We start from the raw sequence: 24,851 nt of genomic DNA, 5'->3' as shown, positions 1-24,851 counted from the left end.
CTTAATAGCTAGTTTGACATATGCGGCCCGGCCCATTGCCTACCCTAGAAATAATTATGGTTGTTTACTTTGCATTCTGCTTGAATCTTTTATAATGTATCATAAATCTTTACCATGTGTGAGATTGGATGTATCTATTTTTTTGGAACGTCGTAAATTTTCGATCTGGTAGCTTTAGTAAATGATTCACATATTTCGACACCCGGCGAATCATTGATTAGACTATAAAATGTTGTTATCTATCTATTTTTGATCTGTTCATGAGATAGGCCCAAGATACTTTGATCTCCTATGTTTCGTCAAATATTCCTGACTAGAGACTTCAATTGTGGTATCTCATGTCACACTTGGAGTGATTTTTGCAGGAAAACAAGGAAAGTTACCTCTGTCATTCCAAGTTGCACAATCAGTCAATTTGCATGCAAATATCTTCAGGATCTAAGCTGCCATTGTTTTTTCATGAGCAACATGTAGTTTTGCTTGTGAAACACATGGTTAACAATATCAGTATCATGCTAGTTTGACTAAATGTTGCCGTGAGCCACTTGATGCAGTAAATATTCAACACTTTACACATGATTTTATGAGTTTATGGTGATGTTTTTGTGAAATCGCTTAGAATTGTCGCTTTGAATGATCTGAAAAGTCCATATAAAATGCTAAATCATAAAGATTGAACTTTTCAAAATAAAAACCTTCAGAAATGGGCCAACAGATCTGCTACCTAAATAGTTTTTTATGATGATAATGAAAGAAGCTTATAGAATGAATATGATTAGTTTATTCTGAGATGGGTAATCACTAAGTTCATGTTCTTGACAAAGAACTGAATGCATGATGAGCTGCAAGTTGACTTATACATGGTTTAACGCTAATGGGTTGTCTTCCTGTTGCTGTAATAGGAGGTATGATGTCATTAGTTGTAAAATCAAAGAATGCGGATACTGTTAAATGCAAAGTTATTGATGGAGGTGAGCTCAAATCAAGGCGCCATTTGAATGTGCGTGGCAAAAGTGCAACCTTGCCATCTATAACAGGTAAAAAATTATTCATTACTCGGCCATTTTTTTCTCTTGTGTGTTGATGATGAACTCTTTGTTAGAATAAGTTGGCATTTGGTCTTGAATATTGATTATCTTATGTGGTTGCAGATAGAGATTGGGAGGATATTAAATTTGGGGTGGATAATAAAGTTGACTTTTATGCTGTTTCTTTTGTAAAGGACGCTAAAGTGGTTCACGAATTGAAGGATTACCTCAAAAGTAAGTGCCAAGTTCTATCCTCAGATAATGCTTATATGTTGTCAGATTTTTTATGTTTTCATTGGTTGTGTTTTGCTTTTCTTTGTTGTCATGGATGACATTGTTTGTGCTTTGAAGGCTGTGGGGCAGATATTCATGTGACTGTCAAAATAGAAAGTGCAGATTCCATACCAAATCTACATTCCATAATATCTGCATCTGATGGGGTACGCCTTTTTAATTATGTTTCATAGCTTCTGGTTTTTCTGTTTTCTTTTTCTCTTTGCCCTCCGAGAAATGGATTTATGATGCTGGTAAGGCTCTGTTTGGGAGCCGGTGTTGGAGAGGAGATGAGAGAGGTGATGGGAGTGGAGAGGAAAATGGGATATGAGGCTGGAGTTGTCAACATCCTTGTAAGGATGTAGTTGAAAATGACCCATCTCCACTCTCAACACCATTCTCGTCTCCCAAAACAGGGTTCTCAAATACCTGTAGGAGTAGGTGGTATTAATTACACCCTCATTTTAAATACCATCTCCCTTTCCATCTCCGGCTCCCAAACGGAGCCTAAAGGATGAAATATAGTCACCTTTCCTAGCATTAAAAGAAAACTCTACTTTTCAGTGTAATGTGCTCTGTTTTTCTTATCCAAGATGTATCTTTCTAGTATTTTCTTTTTCTAATAGATGTTTTATGAGAATATGTTGATATTTGTGTCAAATTGTAAATGGTTAATGAGAAACATTGCTTGCTTGTTATTTAATGTATTTGGTTTCATTTTGTTCGGTTGAATATTTAGTCCATCTGAACGCTAGTGCCTTATTTTGCAGAACTTATAATAGAGAAAAAAAAGCTGTTGCAAACTTTGCTCGGTGCAAAAGGATCTCTATGCCTTCATTATTTATCTCATCATTAAGTTTTCATTGCAAAGTTTGTTCTAGTGATGCTCAAGCCTTCATATTATTCAAGTCGAGCAAGACTTTGATCTGATTTAGTTAATATATATTGATATTGTTTGAAAATATCATGATATTGCCATGATAGATAAAATATTTCAATGTTTTCAAAATATTATCATTCAGAAAAAATGGATAATATCGCAAAAATACTGTCATATGTTATATTTTTGTGTTTTTTATTTTTATTTTTTTGTTGTCTGGTATTTTTTTAATGGAGAAAATTTTGCAAAAATCTAGTTTTGTTTTGTTTATATGTTCTGTCATTCTTCTTTTTAATGCCGAGACTTCCTGAGATAAAAAAGAACTACAATATCTTGAGGAATTGCATCGACAAGATGTTGCTGTGACCCATCTTGGTAACTATGGTTAATATGACGTGAAGTTGGATTTTTTGGTGCTCTTAATGCTTTACATTCACGCACATAGTTTGTGGTGGAGAAAGCTAATGCCACAACATCTAGTTGTAAGAAGATATTTTTCTTGATGTTATGTGCTTGCTTGACGATGACTTCATATTCTAGAAGCTATCATTAGGATACCATTCTTTATGTTCTTCATGTGTACACTTCTCTTGTTCAGGTGAATTATCATATGCGTAAACATGCAAATGGTTATGTTATTGATTCCTAGAGAATAGAGTTCAGCGAGGTTTTCCCTGCATCCCTTCATTCAAAAGAGATATGACATTATTTACATCTCATGTAAAGCACTGCTTCTTATTAGCATGGTTCGGATCTGGGTTTTGATCCAGGATCCATATTACCAATGTTGTTTATCATTCTTTCTTTTGTCTTAAATGCTCTTATTAGTATTCTTTTGTATCATATGTAAACAGGCATATTTCTGGTCTGTAACTTATTAGAGCAGTTAATATAAAAGAAATAGCAAGAGGCACAATTTCCTTGATTGGGAATCGTGTGCATTCAGCCCCTACTTGCTGCTGTCTTCTCTCTCTTTCTGCAGGAAACTCAAGGACCCTAAATCTAACATGGTATCAGAGCCATGATTCAGATCAGAACTGGTAAGTCTTTGTGACCTTCAAGATCTGATTTCTCTCTCCAGATTATCATCTATTCCTTCTCATCGTTTTCTTCTTCCTCACGTTTTCTCCAAATCTGCCTTTTTCTTCAAATCTGCGTTTCTTGCTTCTCTATTATTCTTGATTCATTTTTTTAACCTTGATTCCCATAAAGCTTGCTTGCGTTTCTTCCTTAAAAACTTTTGGGTCACGTTTTTCCTCAAAACGTATTTTGGGTCTTATTCTTTATCGATTAAAATCATTAAATCCTTTCTTCTATCCTTTTCCTCTTTATCTTCTTGATTGATCTCATGCTTTCTTGATTGAATCTGTCATTTCCTTTTTATATCACATGATTCTCTTGATATATATTTGTGGTGCCATAGCAACCCAAGATTGATGCTTTTATGTGGGTTTGATGAAAATATTTATGTTGATTATTGGTAATCGTTGGGTTCTGTTATGACCCGATCTACAAAAAAAAGCATTTATCATTTTCTGGCTTACTTTACTCCGTGGTTTATCATGCGACATTGTCTGTCCTCATTTATTCTTCGTGGATTCAAATTCGTCCTAAGAGACCATCTCTGCCATTTTTCTCAGCCAATTGATCTTTGAAAAATTGAACAATTCTAACTTTCTTACCTGAAAGAGGCAAATTATTCCCTTCATCTAGAGCCAGGATCTTGCTGGTCACTTAGATGGATCAGTCTTCTCCCCCTGAGTTTCTGTTGAAGATGACAAATGGGCTATCACTGCAATCAGAATAGTTTGCCATCCAGATCGTACCATCTGGACGAAAAAGGATCAGGCTTTAGTAGCATACATTACTTCGATTTTGTCTTAGGAAGTATTAGTGGGAGTTCCAGATGACTGCAGTACCATGGTATTATGGAACACATTAATGCAGACTTATTCTCAGATTTCGGAGGATAAGGTCATTTACCCGAAAAGAGAATTTCAGATGTTGAAACAGGAAGCCTCCATGTTTGTTATGGAGTACTTCAACAAAATTTAATCTATCATAGATCAATTAACATTGATTGGATGTGAAGTTTCAGAGAAAAAACAAAATTCAACAAGCTCTAGTTGGTTTGGGACCCGTGTTTCATGTGCTGTCCACAACCTTGTGGTACACTGAGATTGTTTGTAGTTTGACGATACGAAGACCAAGCTCCTTAGTTATGAGATGTCATTGAAGGAATGTCTGACACAGGAATGGGTGAAGCAGATTCACATGAGGTGTTGGTTACAGGAACATTTTAGAATCATGGACGTGATAGAAGCAAAGGTTTTTATCAGGGAGGACGTGAAATACTTCCTACTCCTAATAGAACCCCATTTGCAGGAAGATGTAACTCTAATAATATTCCTATATGCTATATCTGCAAAAAAAATGGTCATGTAAAGGCAAAATGCTAGTTCAAGGATGACCCAAATATAATCCCGAAGCTCAAGGTAAAGCTCTGTCTAGTGACCAAGGATAGAACAAGGGATGAGGGAGGCTATTAGCATGGGTCAGATCTGGGTTTGGATCTAGGATCAATGTTACCAATGTTGTTTATCATTCTTTCTTTTGTCTTAAATGCCCCCCCATTACTATTCTTTTGTATCGTATGTAAACATGGGTATTTCTGGTATCTAACTTATTAGAGCAGTTAATATAAAAGGAATAGCAAGAGGCACAATTTCCCTGATTGGGAATAGTGTGTGCATTCTGCCCCTACTTGCTGCTGTCTTCTCTCTCTTTCTGCAGGAAACTCAGGAACCCTAAATCTAACACTTCAAGGGGATTTGCTATAGTTTAATTATTCAACAAAAACCCACAAGCCTAGAGTTGACACCATGCTGAATCTCCATGTGCACTCCACTTAGGTGAGTGTTAAAATTAAGTTACTACAATGAAGGGCACTACAGCTTGGACACTCCCTATAATTGAGTAAGCTATTCAAAACAATCCCATATGCCTAGAGTTGCCACCATTCTGTAATCTTAATGTAAATTCTGAAAGGAAATAAAACCCCAAACAGAACTTCAAAAGAAGCATACAAAAGATCTTTCTCAATGAACACAAAGGTTCATTCAACACACTCGCAAGAACCGAAATATTCAAAAGAGTGCACACACGAAGAGAGAAAAAATATATCTCATTAAAGTGGGATAAACCCATATACAAAAATCCTAAAATACAAAAGTAAAAGCCCATATTTATAGGGCTGAAAAGAGCTAAGAGAGGGGGAGTCGTTGGGAGTCCAACGTCTCCCAATAACTGCCAATAAATGCTTTATGCTTTATTGACTGAAAAGTCAATAAAGGCATAAGCCTATTTGAATGTCCTAAAAACAGAAAATAAAAGTTATTCTAACTAGCCTTAATTCTAACTAAACTAAGAAGCTAAACTAAAGAATGAGATTACATATGATATAGTTATCTCACATATGAGATTAACTATGAAATTACAATTTTAACACTCCCCCTCAAACTTACGGTTGGACAACCGAAAGTTTGTTTAAGAGAAAATGGAACCAGGGAGCAACAAGAGGTTTGGTAAAGAAGTCGACCAACTGATATTCTAAGGAGATATACGAGAGATCAATGGTGCTGCGTAGAAATTCCTCTTGTACATAGTGACAATCCATCTCGATATGCTTCGTTCGTTCATGAAATGTTCGGTTGCTGGCGATGTAAATATAGTTTTTGTTGTCGCAACATAGTTGTGATGGCCCCATAGTTGTACCACCTATGTCTTGAAGAAGTCTTCTTAGCCATACTACTTCTATAGTGGTTATAGCCATGACCCGATACTCAGTTTCAGTTGATGAAAGCGAGACTTTTTGTTGCTTCTTGCACCGCCAAGAAATCAAGGATTCGCCTAAAAACACACAAAGACCAGTAATTGAGTGTCGATCATTAGGATCACCCCCCCAATCTGCATTAATATAAGTAGTTAATTGTAGTGAAGAAGCAAACAAAAAAAATCATCTACTACTGGTTTTAAGATATTTGATAATTCGTAATATTGCTCCCATATGAACAGTAGTAGGAGCATGCTGGAATTGACTTGCTGTGTGGACAACATGCGCGATGTCCGGTCGTGTGATGAAAAGGTAAGACAATGCCCCAACAAGTTGTCTGTAAGGTGTTGGGTTCTTAAGTGGTTCTCCATCATCAATCTTCATTTTGGCATTGACGACTTCAGGAGTGTCAACATGTTTTTCATTTGTGATTCCTGAGTTAGTAAATAACCTCTAGGAGAATAGGTCATTTTGATTCCAAGGAAAAATCTTAAGAAACCCAATGTTAAATTATGTATATATAAATATATATATATATACATATACTTATATATATATACATTAGTATATATATATAAGTATATATACGTATATATGTATATATACATAATTATATTTTCTTTTTCTGTTTTGTATAAACCAAAAACCCGATAGGGGTATTTTGGTAATTCCCAAATGTACCTTTTTCTTTTTCACCTTTTTCTCTTTTTCCCTTTTTTCTTTTTCCTTTTTTATTTTTTCTTTTTGCTTTTTGGAATCATAAAGGGGCCCCACCCATCTAGTCGTTGGGGCCCCAACAGTCATATTTATGACCGTTGGGGCTCCCAACGACTAGAAGGGAGCCCCCTTTATGGGTCCTCTTTAGTGCTTCCCTCCTCTATTTAAAGAAGAGGTTCCCCCTTGTAAATGTATGGGTTTTTACACCCTTCTCTTCCTTTCTTCAATAAATCCAACTTATGACTTTAAGTCATTTCCTATATTTGTGAGTTTTGTGTGTGCACATTTGGTGTTTGTGTTCTTGGCTCTTGTAGTCACTCTTAAGGAGTGACTTTTTGCTCTATTGGTGCTTCCGCCTCTTTTCATTACATGGTATCAAAGCTCGGTTGGTGATTGGGCTTGCCTCTCAAAGTTTTGAAGAAAGGAAGTATATTTGGTGCCGATGGAACGTGACTCTAAAGTGGAGCTCTCTTTCAAGCTAAATGGGTCCAACTATCTCATGTGGGCCTCCGCTATGGAAAATCATCTAGGAGGTAAGAAACTTTGGGGTTTTGTTATGGGGACTACTCCCGAACCCTCTCTTGTTCTTACCAAAATTGAAAATGAAGTTGAAAAGGCTTTAGATGGCGATGAGCGCATCAAAGCCATTAATGAACATCAATCCAAAATCGAGGATTGGGAAAGTAACCATGCCAAAATCTTGGCATGGTTTATGAACAACGTAGATCTTAAAAATTGTGCCAATATTGCCAAGTTTAGAAGAGCCAATGAGGCTTGGTTTTTCCTTAAGGGTATGTATACCCAAAAGGATCTTGCTCGGCAATTCTTTTGTCAAGAAAAAATTCGTTTCACTAAACAAATGGATATGAGTGTTCGGGATTATTTTAGCTCTCTAACCCCTCTTTGGGATGAGCTTGCCCTTCTTGAGCCCAAATAGGTTGCTCCACAAGACATTGAACTAAGAAGGAAACAAATTGAAAAGGAGCACTTTTTTCAATTTCTTCATGGGCTTCGCCCGGAATTTGAACAAGTGAGGGCATCTCTTCTCCATAGAAGCAAAGCCCTACCTATTGAAGATGCTCTTGCCGAGGTATGTCAAGAAGAAACTCGACTTGGCTTGAGCATTAGGAATGATGAGGTTTTGGCCGTTAATAGGCCCGGTTTAAATGTTAAAGCATATAGACCTCCCCACTTTAACAAAAATATCAATGGGCCTAGAAAGGGAATCATATGCCACTATTGTAATGAACCGGGACACATTAGACCGGTTTGTCCTAAGATTAAAGGAAAGGTTGCCGCGGTTGGAGAAAATTCTCCAAAGAAAGAAGAAAGTACCAAAGAAGGAGATATCAAAGAAACTCTTAATCATATCTCCGAAGTTCTCCAACACCTTCTCAAGTCTTCTCCTTCAACATTCGGAGCCGCCATCGCCTACTCTTCATCACCTCCAGGTATGTGGATACTAGACTCTGGTGCTTCTTTCCATATGACATCTCATAAAAACTCCCTTTCCAATGTTTTTTCCGAACCTATGTCCTCCTATGTCTCAACCGCCGATGGAACGTCTTTAAAAATTGAAAGTATTGGAACACTTGACTTCAAAAATTCTCAAAACTTTTTTGTTCCTAAAGAGTTGTTCCAAAAATTAATTTAAATCTTTTTTACGTGTCCCAAATCACCGACCATGGATGCCAAGTCTCTTTCTCACCTAAAGATTGCATCGTGCAGGATCTCCAGTCAGGGAAGCTGATTGGGCAAGGCCATAGAAGGGGTGATCTCTATTTTATGGACTTTTTGACGCTTCCATCCAAGTCATCTTGCAATCTTGTTAAAGACAAAAGTATTGGAATTTGGCATGAGAGACTTGGTCATCCAAATTTTGTAAAAATGTCTCTTCTCCCTTTTTTGGACAATACTTGTAAAGACAATCACATGACTTGTAAAGATTGCATTTTTGGGAAATCTAAAGCTACTCCGTTTCCTCAAAGAAGTTATTTTGCCACTCGGCCTTTTGAACTTGTTCATTCCGATGTATGGGGACCTTCCCCAATTTTATCTAAAGGAGGTTTTTCGTATTATGTGGTCTTTATTGATGACTTCACTAGATTTACGTGGATATACTTCTTAAGCCGCAAATCTGAAGTTTTTTTGTTCTTTAAAGAATTTCATGCGATGGTTAAAAATCAATTTTTGGGAAATCTATCTATTCTTAGGTCCGATTCGGGAGGTGAATATATGTCTAATGATTTTCAAAATTTCTTAAAAGAAAATGGAATTTGTCATCAACGTTCTTGTCCCAACACTCCGCAACAAAATGGTCTTGCGGAAAGAAAGCATAGGCACATAATAGAAACTACAAGAACATTATTGATTTCAAAAAATATCCCAAAATCCTTTTGGGCCGAAGCGGTTCTAACTTCAACATATCTCATCAATAGAATACCTTCATCCTCTTTGAAAAATCTTTCTCCATTTGAAAAACTTTACAATATGTCTCCCGATTATAAAAGATTAAGAATTTTTGGATGTAAATGCTTTGTTTTAACTCGCAAAAATGATAAACTTTCTCCTAGGGCTATTGAATGTATTTTTTTGGGATATGGCGAAAAACAAAAAGGATATAGATGTTTTGACATACTTAATAATAAACTTTATATCTCAAAAGACGTCACATTCCTCGAAGAAGAAAATGGTTTTTCGCATCAACCAAATGAAAATATTGACTATTCCTTTTTATTTGACTTGCTACCTCAAGAAAACATCATAGATGATCATATTGATCTTGATGAACCTCTTAATGAAGATCTTGTTAAACATCCAAATAATGATCAAAACTTAGAAGAAAATGTTTCAAGACAAATACAAGTCTACTCTAGAAGGAATGAAAGAAATCCTCCATGTGCCCTTGAAAGATTTTCTCAAAATGAGTCGATAGAAGAAACCTCTCAAAGAAGATCAAATCGCATTCCTAAGATTCCAAATAGATTTGTTTCTTATGACTCCTTTTCCCCTAATTATCGAGCATGTCTTCTTGCTATTCACTCCTTTCATGAACCATTACATTACAATGATGCTAAACAATATGATAATTGGAATGAAGCTATGGAGCTTGAACTTAATGCCCTTAAAAAGGCACAAACTTGGGAAATCATTGATCCTCCCAATGGCAAGAAACCCATTGGATGTAGATGGGTGTTTAAAGTAAAAACTAAGAGTGATGGTTCATTGGAAAGATATAAGGCTAGGTTGGTAGCCAAAGGTTATGCCCAAGAGTATGGGGTAGACTATGATGAAACTTTTGCCCCAGTTGCTCGAATGACTAGTGTTCGAGCCCTTATTGCTATAGCTTCTGTCAAAAAATGACCCATCTTTCAACTTGATGTTAAAAATGCTTTCTTGAATGATAATTTAAATGAAGAAGTTTATATGGAACCACCTCCAGGTATGAATTTAAGTGGAAAAGTTTTAAAATTAAAAAAGGCTTTATATGGACTTAAGCAAGCTCCTAAAGCTTGGTATGACAGGTTTAGTAATGTATTAATCAATTTAGGTTTTTCTTCTTGTTATACTGACACTGCTCTTTTTGTCAAAAGAACAGGTGACTCCATTATTATGCTTCTGCTGTATGTTGATGATATAATCATCACTGGGAATGACAAAAAGGGAGTAAATGATGTTAAGTCTATATTAAAAGATACTTTTGATATGTCTGACCTTGGTTATTTGAGATATTTTTTAGGAATTGAAGTGGCCTATTCAGCGCGTGGGTACATCTTATCTCAAATGAAGTTAGCTGCGGAAATTTGTACCAAATCAGGAATATCTGATGAAAAGAAAGTGGAGACTCCTGAAGTTATCAATGCGAAACTAAGACTTGAAGATGGTGTTCTTCTTGAAGATCCAACCCCCTACCGCCAATTAATTTGATCCCTCACCTATCTATCCATCACACGTCCAGATATAGCTCATGCGGTTCATGCAGCGAGCCAATTTCAGCACGCTCCTACTACGGTTCATATGGCGGCCGTAATGAGAATTGTGCGATATATCAAAAATACCATCTCCAAGGGACTCTTCTTATCCTCTTCCTCATCTCTTGAATTAACTGCTTTTACTGATGTTGACTGGGGAAGAAATCCCAATGATCGGATCTCAATTACGGGTCTTTGCATTTTTTTAGGTGAATCTCTCATCTCGTGGAGATGCAAGAAGCAGCAGAAGGTCTCCTTATCATCTACTGAAGCTGAATATCGGGCTATGGCAATGACAACTATGGAGATTGTGTGGCTCAGAAGTCTTCTTAGTGACATGGGCGTTAACATTTTCACTCCCACCAAGCTCTGTTGTGATAACAAGAGTGCGATATACATTGCCAGCAATCACACCTTTCATGAGCGGACCAAGCATATCGAAATGGATTGCCATTATGTTCGAGACGAATATCTCAAAGGAACCATCACATTGCCATATGTCACTTCAGAATATCAACTAGCTGACTTCTTCACCAAGGCGCTCCCAACTCCACGATTCATGTTTCTTCTTGGCAAACTTTCGGTCTTCTCCCCGTAAAGTTTGAGGGGGCATGTTAAATTATGTATATATAAATATATATATACATATACTTATATATATATATACATTAGTATATATATATAAGTATATATACATATATATGTATATATACATAATTATATTTTCTTTTTCTGTTTTGTATAAACCAAAAACCTGATAGGGGTATTTTGGTAATTCCCAAATGTACCTTTTTCTTTTTCACCTTTTTCTCTTTTTTCCTTTTTTCTTTTTCCTTTTTTATTTTTTCTTTTTGCTTTTTGGAATCATAAAGGGGCCCCACCCATCTAGTCGTTGGGGCCCCAACAGTCGTATTTATGACCGTTGGGGCTCCCAACGACTAGAAGGGATCCCCCTTTATGGGTCCTCTTTAGTGCTTCCCTCCTCTATTTAAAGAGGAGGTTCCCCCTTGTAAATGTATGGGTTTTTACACCCTTCTCTTTCTTTCTTCAATAAATCCAACTTATGACTTTAAGTCATTTCCTATATTTGTGAGTTTTGTGTGTGCACATTTGGTGTTTGTGTTCTTGGCTCTTGTAGTCACTCTTAAGGAGTGACTTTTTGCTCTATTGGTGCTTCCGCCTCTTTTCATTACAACCCAAGTCACTCATTTCAAAATAGTTTTTGAGAAATTTTTTGATATTGTCAAGTCTCTGTTTATCACTCCTTGTGATGATCATGTCGTCCACATAAAGGAGAATAATAATAATACTTGCATTAGATTTCTTAATAAACAAAGTTGTGTTAGTAAGACAAAATTGAAAGCCAAAAGCAAGCATAACTTGACTAAATTTGTCATACCAAGCCTTTGAAGCTTGTTTAAGTCCATATAAGGCCTTATGTAAACGAAAAGCTTTTCCTTAAGGAATCTTAATACCAGGTGGAGATTCCATGTAAACTTCTTCAGTTAGACTACCATTGATGAACATATTCTTGACATCCATCTGAAAGATATGCCATTTCTTTACAGAGACAAGAGCAATCAAAGTTCTTACAGTGGTCATTCTAGCGGCCGGTGCAAAAGTTTTCTCATAATCTATTCCATATTCATGGGAATAGCCTTTAGCAGCTAGCCGGACCTTAAAACGTTCAAGAGTGCCATCACTCTTGGTTTTGACTTTGTATACCCAACGACATCTTATAAGTTTCTTTCCTGATGGAATATCTTGAATAGTCCATGTATTTGTCTTTTCTAAGACACATAACTCTGCTGACATGGCGTCAACCCATTCGTGATGTTCTTTTGTAGTATCATAATTAGAAGGTTCTACCTAGGAATGTAACAGGGCAATATACACTTGGTACTTTGGCGAAAAAGACTCATAAGATACAATTTTTTAGGTACTTTTGACACCTTAGATGATCTTCTTGTTTCTATACGATCCTGTGCTTTAGTATATTTTTCTAGAGCACGAGGTTGCTCTAGGTTACCCCGTCTTAAGTATTGAATGCATTCTGGAAGAGATGATTCGGTACTTATCACATTTTGATCTTCTTGAACAACATCTTCCTTATCAATCTCTAGAACCAAGTCCAGTAGAAAGGAATATTCATCGATTTCTTTAGAGTTTTTAATTTAAAAAAACTTTTATTTTCTAAGAAGGATACATTTTGTGACATATAGCTTTCTAGTTTCAAGATCAAGCCATCTATAACCTTTTTAATTGCTTGTATAACTAAGAAACACACATGGAATAGCACGAGGTGAGAGTTTGTCATTTTTGTTGAAGAAAACAAAACATTTACAACCAAATACCCTTAACCTTGAATAATCTGGGATTTGTTTGAAGAGTTTTTCAACAGGTGAAATATTGCTTAACACAGAGGATGACATTCTATTAATGAGATATACCGCGGTTAGAGTGGCTTCAGCCCAATTTTTTTTTGGTACTAGATGAGTGACGAGTAGGGTTCTTGTTGTTTTTATAATATGCTTATGTTTTCTTTCTGCAAGGTCATTTTGCTGTGGGGTATACGAACATGATCTTTGATATGAAGTACCATGTAAATTTAAGTAATCATTAAATTCTTTTGACAAAAACTCTCCCCCTGAATCAGTACGAAAAATGGAGTTATCATTCTTAAATTGATTCTTAAGCAGTTTATGAAATATTTGAAAATGAAAAAATACTTCGGATTTATGTTTGAGGAAATAAATCCAAGTATGTCTTGTAAAATCATCTATAAAAATGACATAATATGAAAAATCCCCTTCGGACATAGCAGATGCAGGACCCCATACATCCGAATGCACTAACTCAAAAGGCCGAGAGGAGACAAAATTTCTTTCTTGAAAGGGTAATCTCTTCATTTTTCCCAGAATACATTTTCACATTTAAATGTTTCAGAATTACAAAAGTTTTTCATATTTGGAAAAAACTGAATCTTGGATATGCTAGGATGAACAATTCTACTATGCCATAGATTCAAGTTCATTTTTTGAACATTACAACAAAGTGAATTCTTAGGAATTTTCAAAAAATTCATGTAGTATAAGCCTCATTCTCTATGGCGTTCTTCAATCGGCTTTCCTGACTGGTGATCTTGCACTCGACAACCACGAGGGGAGAATGAAATGTTATATCCATGGTCAGATAGTTGAGAAACAAACAAGAGATTGAGATTTAATTTGGGAATATATCTAATTTGTGGAATATGAAATCTTTTTAAGTTTTGAGATTTTTTTTCAAAATTTCCTATTGCTTTGATTTCTAGTGATGTTCCATCGACAGTAAAAACATTATATCCATTTGAGTTATGACATTCGGATAATATTTCAACATTCGAAGTCATATGAAAAGAAGCACCTGGGTCAAGAAGCCATAGGGTTTTACCTGGATCAGAGGTTCTCACATAAGAGACAATAACTCCCGTAGATGAAGATGCTCCCTTGAGTAGTGGTCCGAGTGCTTCCACGAATTGTGCAAGAGACATACTCCCAATGGAAGTTTCGCTTGATTCTTGTGGTGGTCCGACGGAGGCAACCTTTTTCTCATAAGGTCTCTTTAATTTTGGATAATGAGTTTTCACATGTCCAGGTATACGACAATAGTAGCAAATAATTTTCTTTTTCTCAAAATCATCATTTCCTCTTCCATAGTTAGGAGGTTTGTAAGTTTTGACAAAGTTTCTAGGTTTCGAGACGGCTAGAACTGAGTCGTCATCGCTCTTGAAAATTCTACTTTTTAGTCTATTTTCTTCCATACTCAACTCCTCTATTGTGTCTTCTATTAACGACACTTTTCCACGATGGAGAAGAATAGACTTAGTGGATTCAAATTCCGATCGTAATCCACTAATAAAATGAAAAAAATGCTCCGTATTTATTTGGTTTTGGCGGAGTTCAATATCTTGTGGACAATGCCACTTTGGCTCAAGAAGAGCTAATTCTTCTCACAATTCCGACAAGCCATTGTAGTATTCTCTAATGCTCTTGTATTCTTGAACCAAATTCCGAAATTTAGTTTGTAGATTACACACATGTGCAATATCCTTAAGAGAATACATTCTCTTAAAGTAATCCCACGTATCATTAGCATGCTCGAATTTAGCAAGACTCGAGCATTTCTTTATGTCAATACTTGTAATAAGCCAAGACATAATTTTGGCATGACCCATTCCGCTATTCCTTCCATTTTTTTTCATAAGTAGAAATGGCCTTTATCCTTTCTACTTCCGTGAGAGGTATTTATTTCTCACCTTCATCCTTGGTGAGGATTAGTGTAGGTTCTATATCGGCCCCGTCTACTAATTCCCATAACCCCTTTCCTCATATAAGGTGCTTCATAATTGAAGCTCATGTGACATAGTTTGAATCATTAAGATTAATGGGTTTAATGGTGGCGTTATCAGTGTCATCCATTTTACAAGGCTTAATAAGAAGAAGAAAAAGAAAGACTTAATGACTGTAGAGAAGAGAGATGTACCCTACCACGAATGGTAGATACGAACACATCTCCAAGCTTGTTAATCACTCTGTTATATATGGTTGAAGAAGAGCACCTCTTTTTCTCCAAAACTTGAGTGGCACACTTCCCAATGCACCGAGATAAGTAGCTCGATCACAACCATAGCTTTGATACCATGAAAAGAAATAAAACCCCAAACGAAACTTCAAAAGAAGCACACACAAGATCTTTCTCAATGAACATAAAGGTTCATTCAACACACTCGCAAGAACCGAAATATTCAAAAGAGTGCACACACAAGAAAGAAAAAATATATCTCATTAAAGTGGAATAAACCCACACACAAAAGTCTTAAAATGCAAAAGTAAAAGCCCATATTTATAGGGCTGAAAAGAGCTAAGAGAGGGGGAGTCGTTGGGCTCCCAATGACTCTAATTGGAGCTGTTGGGAGTCCAACGTCTTCCAATAAATGCCAATAAATGCTTTATGCTTTATTGACTGAAAAGTCAATAAAGGCATAAGCCTATTTGAATGTCCTAAAAACAGAAAATAAAAGTGCTTTATGCTTTATTGACTGAAAAGTCAATAAAGGCATAAGCCTATTTGAATGTCCTAAAAACAGAAAATAAAAGTGCTTTATGCTTTATTGACTGAAAAGTCAATAAAGGCATAAGCCTATTTGAATGTCCTAAAAACAGAAAATAAAAGTTATTCTAACTGGCCTAATTCTAACTAAACTAAGAAGCTAAACTAAAGAATAAGATTACATATGATATAGTCATCTCACATATAAGAAGCTAAACTAAAGAATAAGATTACTTAGGTGAGTGTTACAAGTTGGTACAGTGCAGTCAAATGATTTATGGCTTGTGGCGCATCATCTGATATACAAAATGCTGTCTTCTGCAATTTGATGAATATGCACCGCTTTGTGTGCTCAACCTTTTTGGGGACTCTTTCTAGGCGATGGTTGCACGTGGAGACCTTGGAGCTGAACTTCCAATTGAAGAGGTTCCTCTACTACAGGTGTGTTTTGTTCTTATTGGTCCATTTGATTTATGAAACGTGAAATGATTATTCTCTGACTTATGTTTTAGTCATGATGTGGTTAGCATGATTTCAAGCTTGTTATGTGAATTCATAATTTCATACATCGAGCAAATGACATTGTATAATCTAGCATTTATATTGGGAGTAGCAGCTGTATGTGGACATCTATTACAGCATATGATTTGTTAGGTGTGTTCTACATTTACACCTGATACATCATATGTGCACACACACGTGCATGTGTGTACGTCTGTGTATGCATGTGGACTTGTCCATGTGTATTGATATGGTTCAGTTTCTTGCAACTACCATGAAAACCATCTGATTTTCTTGTTTTTCATATTTTTGTTTATTCTTCTTGTCTCAGGAAATTCCCCTTTATTTTTAATCTTTGAATCTCTTGAGGTTTGCTAAATTTACCTAGTAATATGAACAATTTAAGCATCCCAATGGTTAGGTGATGAGCTCAACACCCCGTATATCAGCTTGTCTAGCCAATCAAGTGAAAAAAAGTAGGAAGAATAGTCTTTTTTAGTCTCTGAGCCAGCTGGAATGAGTACGACTCTAGATTGTAGGGACTTGGTTAACTTTGGCCATCTCACCAGAGACAAATAGCAACTTGAATTTCTTAGAAAGTTGGTCTACTTGCAGAGCTAGGGTTTAGCCGTGTAAGTTGAGTTGAGAAGCTATTTGGTTCAAGGCTTCTCTGAGTCACAAAAGGACTTGCTGTGATTTGAAACCTAAATTTCCTTTTCCATTACCATATTTGCACATAGATCGCATAAATTTTATTTAGATATTGAAGTACTAGGAAAAAAATATTCATCTTGATCAACTGTGGTTGTGTTCCAAAACAGGAAGAGATCATTAGAAGGTGTCGTAGCATGGGAAAACCAGTGATAGTTGCAACCAACATGTTGGAGAGCATGATAAATCACCCAACACCAACAAGGGCTGAGGTTTCTGACATAGCAATTGCAGCGAGACAAGGTGCTGATGCTGTGATGCTGTCTGGTGAAACTGCCCATGGAAAGTGAGTGTTTTTCTGTATCAAAGAAGAGTTGTCACTATAGTCACAAATATCAGTGATATTTTGAACTTATTGTGAAGAAACATTATGAAATTATGCATCAAATTTGATCTAAATGCTAAAATTCAATATATCACCAAATATGAATTTATCACATATTTATCTTCTTTTTGAAAAAAGCATGGTAGGTGAAATAGTTTTAAACTTTTAAGGGGTGAAACATTAATATGATTTTATCACATATTTCCTTGAAAAAAACGATTCCCTACATTTTAGCAACATTAAATATTCTGGGAAACCTCTTCTTATGCAATCAAAAGGAGAGGCAGACCCTCCTTTCATTGTTTGCAGGAGGGCCTGCCCTCATCCTTCCCTTTGACATTGGGTTTATTCCTTTTAGAAGAGTCTCTGTTACATAAATTTGAGCAGGCTGTTGTGGGTACACACAAGGCAAAACGTAGAAACAATCGAGATCGATTCAGAGGTCCATTATGCTATGTATTTTATTATACCCCGAATGACTGACTGAGTCCGCTTCCTAAGAGGACGGTCTGTGACCAAGAAAGTAAATCCCCAAAGGCAAACAAAGGCCCAATGGATGCACATCCGTACTTCTGCAGAAGTGGCCCGAAGGATTTTCCCTAACCTCTGATGACTGGGGAAGGTCGGATCTTTGCCCGAGATTACCATATATGACTGTCCATTGGAGTTTTGTACCATCCATCCTCTCTCTTGATGAACCGTCCCGAATGAGCACGACGGAGGGTTTCTTAACCGCCGTCCCATTCTCATGCTCTGGTCTTTCAACCCAAACGAGCATCTTGCCTGTGAAGGCGCATGATTATTATTTAGGTGAGTTATACGCGCCATTGCGCGTTCGAGGCAAGCACACAATTCACATCTTAGTCACCGCAGTACGCATCGTAACTATTCACATATACAATCACGATGAAAGGGGGTCAATCCCCAGTGAGGATAGAAACATCACTCTTGTGATCTCAAACACATGCCATTGCATGTTCGAGGCACACATAGACCTCTCATCCTACTCATCGTAGTACGCAACGTACCTGTTCAAAAGTACAACCACGATGAGAGGGGTATGGATCTCTCGCAGGAAATCCCAATGCTTCTACTTTTATAGAAGCCTACAATGAACTCATTCCAGTTCCAACTGATCGTGCTCGGGTTCTTTAGACAATCGCGAGCAAACTGCCTATTAGGCGAAAACAACATAATAGGATTAGCTCAATGTGTCAATACACGTTTAGAGGTTACTATAAACCTCTCGTCCTGCTCTCGTAGTCCAAACATATCGTACGTGACTAAGGGTACAACTACTAGAGGAGGAACATGGATCCCTCGTAAGAGATCCAACAATACCTTCACGAAGGAAGGCGCCACAATCATGGTTGAACCAGAAAGCCTAGAAACTAGGTCTCGCATCAGAGGTGAGGTAACGCCGATCTAGTAATGGCGTAAGTACCTTGCTAGGATCCCCGCCCCATTCGTGCACAGGATCCTAAACAAGGTTATCTAAGTCGTATCGAATAGGCAAACCAAGGTTGTAACACGTCTATCCCAAATACATCAATTTGGGAGGTCCGACCGCTACCTCTGCTTTACAAGCTATACATATTGAAAATAGGTTTGCACCTATGACGATGTCTTTTGAGAACTGAAGTGCATAAGTGTGTGCCGTGGCTTGTAAGCCAAGTGAGACGATATACACTATGCACTCGAAGTTGTACTCAGGGAGTGCAAGCTGACAAGAGGCAAACTCATGCACATACTAAGGCAAAACGAGGGACAAGACTCGGTGGGCGAAGCCGCACCGCGAGGGTAGAACGCTAAAGCTCCACACGAGGTATGAGATCATACTTCGATCATCGTAACGCACAAGCAGGCAACTACGTAAGCGACTCGTGAGGTAGGAGACCCTATACTGACCACACAAGTGTAAAAGACGACTCACGAGGCATAGGGTTGCACATCGATAGATCGATAAGCGTAAGCAAGAAAGAAAGCATACGACAGATATAAGAATACATGCATGAGCAAGACAACAACAAGGTAAGGACGAACACAAGAAAAAGACAAGTGCAAGAGCAAGCACGACAGTACAAGAAAGTAAAGCGAGAAGCAAAGGCCATGGCGCATAAAGCGCGGGGCAGCAAGTAAATGCAAGAAAGTAAAATGCATGAACATAAAGAAGGACAAGACATCCTGGAGAACAAGGCAACCACAAGTAAGTAAATGCCAAGGCGCAAAGCGCGGGGCAACAGGAAAGTAAAGTGCGGAAAAGTAAAGAGGACAAGGATCGCGAAACCACGTCCTTGAATTAAAAACATGGAATGTAAAGACAGAAATAGAAAGCCTAGGCACATATAGCGCGGAGGCGACAGAAAGGAAAGTGCGGAAAAGTAAAGAGGACAAGGATCGCGAAACCGCGTCCTTGAAGGTAAAGACGTACATATATATATTATACGTATACATATATCGTCCTCTTTTAGTTATCTTTCTTATTTTAGCATTTATCAGTTCATTGTCCTTTCACGCAAGAATCCCCTACCTTAAGGGGTTGCGGGTCCTCGTACGCATGCAGCGTAGGCAAGCAAGAGCTCGAGCCACAGAGGGCGAGCTGGATCCACCGTTCAACCTGGAGATCTCAGAACATTAGCATATGCCGAAAATAAACAAGCAACAAGGCAGCAAGGCCTCCCTGCCTGCAGGAGGCAGATGCAGAAACTCTGCACCCTACAGACAGGGGTGCCAGAGGCAGGGGCCTTAGCCCTGCTTGGCAACAACAGCAGAAGCAGGGAGCAGGAGCTCCCTGTCTTCCAGGCACAAAGAAAGGCAGGGGAGGGAGCAGAAGCTCCCTGCCACACCTGCCACAACAAGGCAGGGGGGGGGGGGGGAACCCCTGTCAGGGGCGCAACCCCCTGCCGGCAGCATGAACAAGGCAAGAGGGCAAAGCCCCTTGCCAGAAAACACAGAGATGCAGGGGGCAAGCCCCTGCTCGAAAATAAGAAAGCAGGGGGGCTTCGCCCCCTGCTGGCACAACGCAGGAGGCAGGGGGGTCTCGCCCCCTGCCGGCACAATGCAAGAGGCAGGGGGATAGAACCCCCTGCCAAGGAACAACAAAGAGTGCAGGGGGGCTCCGCCCCCTGCAGAGGAAAATAACTGAAGGCAGGGGAGGGCTAACCCCCTGCCGGCAAGCAACACAAAGGCAGGGGGTCGAGAACCAACAAGGGAGCAGGGGGGCTCGCCCCCTGCCAGAAAACAAATGCAGGGGGGAGCCTCGCCCTCTGCAGGAAAACACCAAAAAGGGACAAGGGGAGAGGAACCCCCTGTCAACAAAACAAATGGCAGGGGGAAGCGGAGCCCCCTGCCAACCCAATCAAGCGAGAAGAGACGGGGGGTGACAGGGCTCGATCGGTCCCTGCCGACACACCCCGAAGCCCAAGGTGGTGGCAGGGACTCGGTCCCTGCCGACCCACCAGCAAAGAGGCAGGGGGGGTAACCCCCTGCCAAAACAAGCGACAGGGGGCTCAGCCCCCCTGTCGACCCACAACAAACAGGAAGGAGTCATAGGGGGCGGAGCCCCCTACCAAGAAGGGCCAACGTCAGCCCCCTATCGACTAAAAACAAAGGGAGGCAAGGGGGTTTAGCCCCCTGCCAACAAGAGGTGACGACAGGGGGCTCAGCCCCCCTGTCGATCAACCCAAAACAAAAGAGGAAGAGAGAGGGGTTATACCTCGAACGACCACGGCAACGGGAGAAGTCGCTGGTCGCCGGGGACGCTGGCTGCGAGTCGTCGGCGACAGAAAGGGGAGACAGCGAAGGGGCGGCCGACGTTGCCGGCTGCCGAAGACCACCTAGAGGGGAGATGCTGAGGGGAGACGAGTGGCGAATCGCCGACGCTGGGCGACTGCAGGGAGGAACGCAGGTCGTCGTCGGCTGAGGATGCCGGCTGTGAAACGTCGGCGACTGAAGGGGGAAAGAGGCCTCACGGGAGCAGAACAAGGGGGAGGCGACGATCGCCGGCGGCTGCAGCACCTAGGACGGCGGCCATGGCTGACGGCGAGTCGTCGGTGCTCGAGGTCGCTGGTGGCTGAAGGGTGGTCGGTGGCTGGCGCAGTCGACATCAGATAGGGGGAGACCTGGAGCGAAGCTCGGGGGCCACTGGGTCGCCGGAACTCAGAGCGGAGGCGAAGAGGTGGCCGCAGGGAGGATCGTCGGTCGTTGGGGAGGCGGCCTGACGGGAACGCTCGCCGGCGTCGCTGATCGCCGGCGGCAGCGTGAGGGGGGCGGTGCAGATGAGAGAGAAGGGGCGAGGGGTTTTGCCCCTCACCCGACGCCTGTGACTTTTAAAGTCACAGGCTTCTCGAACGATCGAGAAGCCGGGTCCGAGTTCGGTCTCGGGTCTAGCTCGGATCCGGGTCCGAAACGGCGGACCGACCGTGACACGTGTCCGACACGTGCAGGGCATGTGTCTGACACGTGTCCGACACGGATTTTTTTTTCACGGGGCTTTACACTTATGTGACATAGCTTCAAATATTAAGAAAAAAAATCCCCTGCCCCTCCTAAAGGGAGTGGGGGTTGGGTTGGATTGTTGTCTCAATTATTTTTAGAGTAAAATTTTTAATTTTGCCAAGTTTTTTTGATAAAACACTTTTTCTGAGCATATCCAAAGGACGAGATTTGTTACTATGGTTTTAACTTTTTGAAGAACTGATTTGCATCTATTGTGAGAAGGTTTGTTGACTTTACTGCTCTTTGACATTAGGAAAAGAACTCTCATTCAAACTGTTAGGAACTGATTTGTGTTGTCTGTAATCAGTTGGTGAAATCATGAAGCATCCGGTTGGGTGTTTTATTTTTCCTTTTTTTTCATGTGGATAAGCATATTCTATAGATTTTCAGTAACAATTCCAGCTGTTATTTATCATATTGCTAAGTTCTAGCCAAGATATTCTTGAATGTTTGGCCAGCCATGTGGAATGAACGGAAGAGGAAGTTTCTTTTGACAATTGTATTCAGCGTTGTCATATTGCGATATTTGCGTCTGTTTCTTCTACTAATCTTTGTTTTGTCCGTTCTGTCACCCTTTTTGTTAATCTCTTTGTGATTGTTCTGATTATGTAATTAGATATCCACTAAAAGCTGTTAAAGTCATGCACACTGTGGCTTTGAGGACCGAGTTGTCTACTTTTGATGGAGCAATCTCTTCCAATCCTGCTACTTCACCGAAGGTAATTCTTTCCGTTTTGTTCTGAAGGATTGAAGCTTTTTTTCTCTTTGTTTATTTTTTAATATGTCAATACAAAAGTGTCAATCATTCTTTATTATCTTCTTCCAGAGTAACATGAGTTCAATGTTCGCTTTTCATGCAACTACAATGGCAAATACCATTGGGACTCCCATAATTGTCTTCACAAGAACTGGGTCTATGGCTATACTGTTAAGCCATTATAGACCTTTTGCCACAGTGTTTGCGTTCACAAATCAGTAAGTTTTTGTTTATTATGGCACACAACAGGCATTAAATCCTTCTGTATTATCCATCATTATGATCCAATTGGAGCCTTATGTTTCTTGTTTCCCTCATGTGTTTTCTAAAGAACTGACATTTTCTTGTCACTTGGCAGAGAAAGAGTGAAACAGAGGTTGGCACTCTATCATGGTGTCCAACCCATATACATGGAGTTCTCTGATGATGCAGAAGAAACATTTTCCAGGGCACTCTCCCTTTTGGTGGTAATCTGTGTGTGTGTGGTTCTATAATGTTAATTTTAAGCATATAACTGGCATTTGCCGTAGATTGTATCAACAAAAATGCATTATAGGCTTAGGATACAATGAAGAATTGGGGTTAAGTTATCATCCTAAATTCATGAAGTGTAATTCAGGCCATCAAAGAATAATCTTGCCATCCTGTTGGCTTGATCCGACTTTCAGGGGGATGAGTTGGGCTGTCAACTGGTCAGGTATCCGACCCATTTAGATTTTCCCAAATGGTTTGAGATATTTTTTGGGTCAAAAGAGATCTCATACCCAGTCAATTTACTTTAACACATGAAAATAGTAATAGAACACGCCAAACACGATCCAAAGATTAGTTTTTGCTTTTGGATGTCAGATATGTCATCATGTTCTGGGTGACCATGACTGTTCAGCTGTGAACATGTATCTGTTAGCCTTATTGCATGGTCGTGCTGTAGTTGCAAGTCAAGCAGGACATACCCAGGTCTCAAGGCTTGTCTTGGCAGTCTTATATACTTTACTGATGCAATCATTTCTTCGTCCCCTGTGGTGTACTAATCATAGCCTGCTGGAGACCTGTAGGTGTTACACAAAACTTTTGTTTCTAGGACGTAATAGCAGCTGCTCACAGAAGAGGGGCAAATTATGAAATATTCTTTCCTTCTCCATGGGTTTGAACTGGAAAACAAGTTGAATGAGTTTCTGTGCCCAAAAATAATTGTGCTTACATTTATTAGCATAATTGACATCATACATACATATATATATTTTTATTTCAGGGTCATGGTCTGTTGAAAGGAGGAGCACAGGTTACCCTTGTTCAGAGTGGGACTCAGCCAATCTGGCGTCAAGAATCGACACATCATATTCAAGTTAGGAAAGTCCAAGGATGACACTTTTTCATTTGAACTGGGCCTTTTTTCCATATTTGTAGTATTTGTTAGCTGCTTATCCCGTATTTGCTAGTTCAGCTACAAAGTTTAGTTGGTGCCCTCTTTTCTCATGTTCCATTATATCATTATTTTGTTGTAATAAAAGTTCCAGATAATTTTTATCTCACCAGCCTGCCCACTACCTTCTTCCCTGCATTTATATGCATACTTGTCATAATGTAGTAAATGGTGCATGTAAGTTAAACGTGCATGGTTGAAGCAGGGCTTTGCTTGATCCAGAAGTGGGTCATATCTAATACGGCATCTGTAGGAACCAGATGTATTAACCAATTAAAAGTTGTAATCATCTCACCTCCACCCCTCTTGTGTTTTGGAAAAGTCCATTTACCCTAATTTGAAATATGGGTCCCACTTTTCTTGGTTTTCTGATATGGGTCAAAGTTTTTCTGATAACTCCCAAATGGGATTTGTCATCTAAACACATGTTAGTGTGATTTTTTTTGTTTCCCATTGTCCCTTTAGATTTGAAACATACATATTTATATCCTTAGCCAAGGCTTGAATGCGCTGGTGAAGGGGCTGATCAGGCAGATCTCCAGTACCTCACCCACCTCGAAGTCTGTCTCGTCTCACTGTCTCCTGGTTCTTGATTGCCTACCCTTCCTTTGCTGGAATCAGGTGGGTTCTTTTGGATTGCATTCCAATGGTGCATCACCATTGAATTTGAGTTGCTGCCTGTCTCTCCTCCTGGCCAACCAGAAAGAATCCTCCATCCTGCGTCTGCGTTGGACTTCAATTTTGAAATTGGTCATTTTTTATCTGATTTTGAGTAATCTGTTTCTAGCTAAAATACACTTAATTTGTCTGGTTAGCTCCTTCCGTTTTTATGTTGCCTTCCAATT

The 24,851-nt window shown here is 39.3% G+C and overlaps 1 protein-coding gene across 1 annotated transcript in view; it reads left to right on the top strand.

The window, feature by feature from the left end:
- LOC149845389 (pyruvate kinase isozyme G, chloroplastic-like) overlaps positions 1-24,112 on the top strand; it is a 90,748-nt gene extending 66,636 nt beyond the window's left edge. Inside the window, exons 4-12 of the mRNA XM_089995729.1 lie at positions 903-1,037; positions 1,152-1,262; positions 1,380-1,468; positions 16,171-16,233; positions 17,115-17,290; positions 22,443-22,545; positions 22,653-22,801; positions 22,942-23,050; positions 23,836-24,112. Coding sequence (XP_089851855.1) covers positions 903-1,037; positions 1,152-1,262; positions 1,380-1,468; positions 16,171-16,233; positions 17,115-17,290; positions 22,443-22,545; positions 22,653-22,801; positions 22,942-23,050; positions 23,836-23,949 — 1,049 coding nt within the window. The 3' untranslated portion in view covers positions 23,950-24,112. The remainder of the gene's footprint in view (positions 1-902; positions 1,038-1,151; positions 1,263-1,379; positions 1,469-16,170; positions 16,234-17,114; positions 17,291-22,442; positions 22,546-22,652; positions 22,802-22,941; positions 23,051-23,835) is intronic.
- The last annotated feature ends 739 nt before the right edge of the window (positions 24,113-24,851 follow it).

The sequence above is a fragment of the Nuphar pumila genome, chromosome 2 (genome assembly GCF_984573655.1).
Source record: "Nuphar pumila chromosome 2, dmNupPumi1.hap1.1, whole genome shotgun sequence".
Taxonomy (NCBI): Eukaryota; Viridiplantae; Streptophyta; class Magnoliopsida; order Nymphaeales; family Nymphaeaceae; genus Nuphar; species Nuphar pumila.
This window is presented reverse-complemented; position numbering and strand designations above follow the sequence as displayed.